General features: G+C 62.8%; 1 protein-coding gene across 1 annotated transcript; it reads left to right on the forward strand.

The window, feature by feature from the left end:
- Positions 1–8: 8 nt before the first annotated feature.
- On the forward strand, positions 9–3,883 carry NLRP6 (NLR family pyrin domain containing 6; the record flags this gene model as incomplete). The annotated part of the gene is made up of 5 exons (XM_021710270.1): positions 9–535; positions 1,322–1,414; positions 2,840–3,010; positions 3,081–3,248; positions 3,676–3,883. Coding segments are annotated over 5 exons (1,167 nt in total), but the record flags the coding sequence as incomplete, so codon positions are not given.
- Between the last annotated feature and the right edge of the window lie 1,256 nt (positions 3,884–5,139).

Genomic DNA, 5,139 nt, shown 5'->3' on the forward strand with positions numbered 1-5,139 from the left:
CCGAGGCCCCGGCCGGCGGCGTGGGCTCGCTGCTGCGGGGGGACGCGGAGCTGCGCAGCCACCTCGTGCTCACCACGCGCTTCCTCTTCGGGCTGCTGAGCGCCGAGCGCGCGCGCGACGTGGAGCGCTACCTGGGCTGCGCCGTCTCGGGGCGCGCGAGGCGGGACGCCCTGCAGTGGCTGCAGGGCCAGGGCTGCCGCGCGAGGCTGGCGCCGGAGGTGACGGAGGGCGCGCTGGAGGCCGCGGCGGAGCCGGAGGAGGAGGGCGAGGAGCTCAACCGCCCGCTGGAGCTGCTGTACTGCCTGTACGAGACGCAGGACTCTGCCTTTGCTAGGCAGGCCCTGCACGGCCTCCGCGAGCTGTCGCTGGAGCGAGTGCGCTTCGGCCGCATGGACGTCGCTGTCCTGAGCTACTGCATCAGGTGCTGTCCCACCGGGTGGGCGCTGCGGCTGGTCAGCTGCAGCCTGGCCGCCAAACAGGAGAAGAAGAGGAGGAGCCTGGCGAAGCGACTGCAGGGTGGCCTGGGCGGCGGCAGGTGGGTCTCCAGACACCACCACCTTCTGGCGGGCCCTCCCGTGCCCATCGTGCCAGCGTCCCTCCGGCCCGGAGAGTGTCTAGCCCTGATGCCTGGTTCCCCCCGGGGGTGGGGAGAGGAGCCCAGGGCTGATTTGTCCACCGTTTGGCAAGGCAGTTGCCCAGTGTCTCCCCCATGCCCACCCTCGGCCGTCCGCAGCCAAGGCTCGCCCCCGCATGGCCACGCAGTGCTGGCCCAGCCCCTCCCATGACACTTTCCAGCCGTGAGTTCTGGAATGCTCCACGCCCTCTGTGCCCTGAGACCGTGCACTGGCTGCCCCCTCCTCCCAGAACCTTCTCAGCTTTCTCCCTGTCCCCAGTGTCTGCCTCCAGACCCCACTGACCCCAGAAGTGCCCTGTTGAGCCCCCTGCCATGGCACCCGCCCCGTGACTGTCTTCTTCCCAGACCCACAGTTCCTGCAGGGCAAGGCTCATGTCATTGCTGAGCTTGGCCTGGCAGCTGTGGAGAGAGTGAATGTCAGGCACTGGCTGGGGCCGGGCCTGGGGACCCTAAGACCCACCTCAGGAATGCGGTGACACACTCCCACTGGACTCACATAGGCGGCCCACTGGGGAGGTGCACAGCCTGGACGAATGCCTTTACTCTGGGCTTGGAGGGGGCGAGGAGGTCCTGGTTTTTCTTGGAGGTGAGGGGTGGGCAGCTCTGAGACCCCAGGGCCACAGATAGGAAGGAGCCCTCTCTGGGAGGGACTGGAAGAGGGCCTCACCTTCCTCTCTCTCCCCGCAGCCCTCAAGCCACCACAAAACAGCTCCCAGCCTCCCCACTTTACCCCCTCTTCGAGGCCATGACTGACCAACAGTGTGGTCTGAGCAGTCTCACGTGAGTGACCATCCCCAGCTCCTCCCCCTGCACAGACAGAGAGCAGGATGCCCTGGGCACACAGCCATGTGGTCTAGTGGAGACGGCCAGGGCCAGGCTGAGAGCCTGTGGCCTCTGGTGTTGGGCACTGGGGTTGGCGAGCTCCATGCACGCAGGGCAGGGGACGGGTTAGGTGCTGGCAGGAAGAGGTGTGGCCCTTGCTTGAGTGGAAGCCAGAGGGCAGGTAAGAATTCTGGGGGCAGGGCAGAGAAAACTAGTGTGTTTTCTTTCCAAAGCAAAGCTGCTAAGTGCTGTTGGGATTGGCTGGGTGACCTCCGGGGATCCTCAGGAGCAGTGGAAGGAGGTGGTGGGGCTCCAAGTTCGGGCAGCCTGCAAGTCCTGGCCTGCCCCTGTGTGCCCAAGGGCAAGTCCATCTGCCCCAGCTTCTGCTTCCTCCCCTGTGAAACGAGCCAGCAGATTCTACCTCAGAGGGGAAAGTGAGATTGAATGAGGCTACACGCATACAGCACTTAGAACGTAGGAACTTCCCAATCCTGTTCGTTCACCACCAAGTGAGCAGACACAAGAAAAATGATAGGAATGAGAACTGGTGCGGCACAGTGTAACAGAGCAGTCGTGTGTCGAGGATGATGTGGCAGTTTAGCTTGGTGTGGGGGGTGGGCATGGCAATCTGGAGATAAACATAAGCAGCCAAAGAAGTGATCGCATTGGGCCCAGCAACTCTACTGGCAAACTGTATGCACGAGATGTTCAGCACGCCGCTATTTACAATGGCAAAAAGGAAAGCAGAAACACCAGAACTACCCAACCCTTAGGGACCAGCTGACCTAAATAAACTGTGGCCCACCTCGACTTGAGAGACAATTCCATGGCAATCAACATGTTGAAAGCAAGGTCTGTCCTGGCTCATCAAAAAGCCTGTAGGACTACATCTGTAATCCCAGCACTCTGGAGGCTGAAGCAGGAGGATTGCTTGGGCCCAGGAGCTCGAGACCAGCTTGGACAACATGGCGAGACCTCACCTCTACAAGAAAAAATTTTTTTTAGATTAGCCTGGCGTGGTGGTGCATTCCTGTAGGCCCAGCCATTTGGGAGGCTGTGGCAGAAGGATCACCTGAGCCCAGGAGGTCGAGGCTGCAGTGAGCCATGATTATGCTGGGCAACAGAGTGAGACCCCAACTCAAAAGAAAGCTTGTGCAGAATCATGTCATAAGGAAGAAACGGAGCACAGGTCAGCGTGTGCCCATGGTGGACACAGCTCCCCAGGGACATGTGAGGAAGGCAAGTTGGGGTCCGAGGAAGGGCGCAGGGCCAACGCATCCCCCAGTGGACACTCAGACCTCCAGAGAGCCAGCAGGCTGTGCGTTCGGGGTGGAGAGGCGGCCGAGGGGCCTGCAGACAAATCCGAGCGCTTCTTGACTACAGGCTGTCCTGCTGCACGCTCCCCAACTCCGTCTGCCGAGACCTGTCCCAGGCCCTGAGGGCAGCCCCCGCCCTGGCCGAGCTCAATCTCCTCCACAACAGGGTCAGCGAGGCAGGCCTGCGTCTGCTGAGCGAGGGCCTGGCTTGGCCCCAGTGCCGGGTGCAGACGCTCAGGTGAGCCCCCGCCCGGGAGGGACTGAGGGACGCCACCCCCCACAGCCCCTGAGGTCAGTGCTTCCCCCAGGGCGCAGCTGCCTGGCCTCCAGGGAGGGCTCCAGTTCCTGGTCGGCATGCTTCCACAGAGCCCCGCCCTCGCCACCCTGGATCTCAGTGGCTGTCTGCTGCCTGGCCCCATGGTGACCTACCTGTGTGCAGTTCTGCAGCACCCAGGATGCAACTTGCAGACCCTCAGGTGGGGGCATGGGTGGGAAGGGTGCTGGGACACAGCCTGTCGACTAGGGTTGGGGCATGGTGCCTGGGCCTCCCCTGGACCCTAAGAGAAGCCCTTCCCAGTGGCCTCCCGAGTGACCGAACTCAAACACAGAGCTGGAGCCCAGCCCCGAGGGACCCACTTTCTGAAGCCCCGGTCACAGCCCTGGGCTTTGACCGCTCTGCCTGACCAAATGCCCACCTGCTGTCTGGTGCCTGTGGCCGCAGTCCGGGCTGCTGAGCCCAACACTCTTTCCCCCAGCCTCCGACACCTCCTAGCCCAGTGTGCCTGTGGCAGGGCTAGGCCGACAGCCCCATCACGGCTCTCACCCTGTTGCCCACAGCCCGGCCCCCAGGCCCGGCCCCTTTCCCCGTGACTGACCGCCCCTGTGGTGTGTGTGTGGCCTCAGGCTGACCTCCGTGGAGCTGAGTGAGCAGTCAGTGCAGGAGCTCCGGGCTGTGAAGACGGCAACACCAGGGCTGGTCATCACACACCCAGCACTGGAAGACACCCCAAGCCCTCCAACGGACTCAGCAGTGTCCTCTGAGGCCCTGGAGGCCAGAGCAGTGTGGAGCACTGTAGTCAGAGCCCCTGCGGAGGAGACCCTCCCGTCCTGAGGGAGGGAGGAGACTGCGCTCGGCCTCTCGGCAGCTCTTCTGAGCGAGCAGCCCTGGCCAGGCAAGTGGGAGGCCCAGACAGACACAGCCCCTTGCCTGGTCCTGGACGGCCGGAGCCTGCCCCCCCCGCACCCAGGGGATCCCCCTCCCCCAGCCCCACCCCAGCCCACGCCTTCCCTCCCTGGGACCCTCCAGCCATTCCGCTTGCAGACACCCCAGCATCATGACTGCAACGAGCTCCAGTTAACTGAGCGCCAACCGTGTGGTGGCAGAGTGAGCCGTCCCTGCCGGGCCTCATCCGCGGGGTGGCCCCAGCAGCCCCCAGCGGCCTGGTGGTAGGCGGATCACTGTCCCTCCCTGCGAATTTGGGCCCTGCGACTGGGAGTGAGACCATCCCTGAGGCTGGCTACCCTGAGCCCAGCGGTGGCCAGCTGCCCTCTGAGATCTTTGGGAAGGGAGAGAGTGGAGACAGCAGGAGCCCCAGCACTGGCCGGGAGCTGTGACGGCACGGTGGGCGAGACGCCCCCAGCACTGGCAATAAATTATCCCGTGGATTCATCTCGGTCCGTTTCTGCTGTGCTTGGCAAGGCATGGTAACAGACGCTCACAGGCTTCCCAGAAACCCACCCTCCCAGGGCAGCGTCGCGGCTCCCAGCTCTCCAGCGAGAGAGGCGGCTCAGGGGCCCGGCCTGACCGCAGGAAGCACCGAGGAAGGCTTGGCTTGGAAGAACAGGCAGGCAGTGGACAGCCTCACGTCCCAGAATCTTGCCTGCGCAACCCTGAGGGGCTGTCCAGTCCTCAGGCCCCCCAGGCTTCCCCAGTTCCGGGGGAGATGCACCCTGGGGTCTGCCTCTTCTCTTCCCAGGGGAAACTCCCTCTACAATCCACTTTCTAAATCCATTCCTTGGCCCGGCGTAGTGGCTCGTGCCTATAATCCCAGCTACTGGGCAGGCCAAGGCAGACGAATTGCTTGAGCACAGTAGTTGGAGACCAACCTAGCAAGCCGGCGAGACCTCATCTCTTCAAGAAAAATAATTAAATAATCCAGGCGTGGTGGTGCACCCCTGTAGTTCCAGCTACTCAGAAGCTGAGGGGAAAGGATTGTCTGCAGTGAGCTATGATCGTGCCACTGCACTCCAACCTGGGCGACATAGTAAGACCCTGGCTCAAAAAAAAAATTCATTTAAATAATTTCACAATAGCCGGGCTCGGTGGCTCAGCCTGTAATCCCACACCTTTGGGAGGCTGAGGTGAGT

The sequence above is a fragment of the Carlito syrichta genome, unplaced genomic scaffold, assembly GCF_000164805.1.
Source record: "Carlito syrichta isolate Samal-C Ts95f unplaced genomic scaffold, Tarsius_syrichta-2.0.1 Scaffold288362, whole genome shotgun sequence".
Lineage (NCBI taxonomy): Eukaryota > Metazoa > Chordata > Mammalia > Primates > Tarsiidae > Carlito > Carlito syrichta.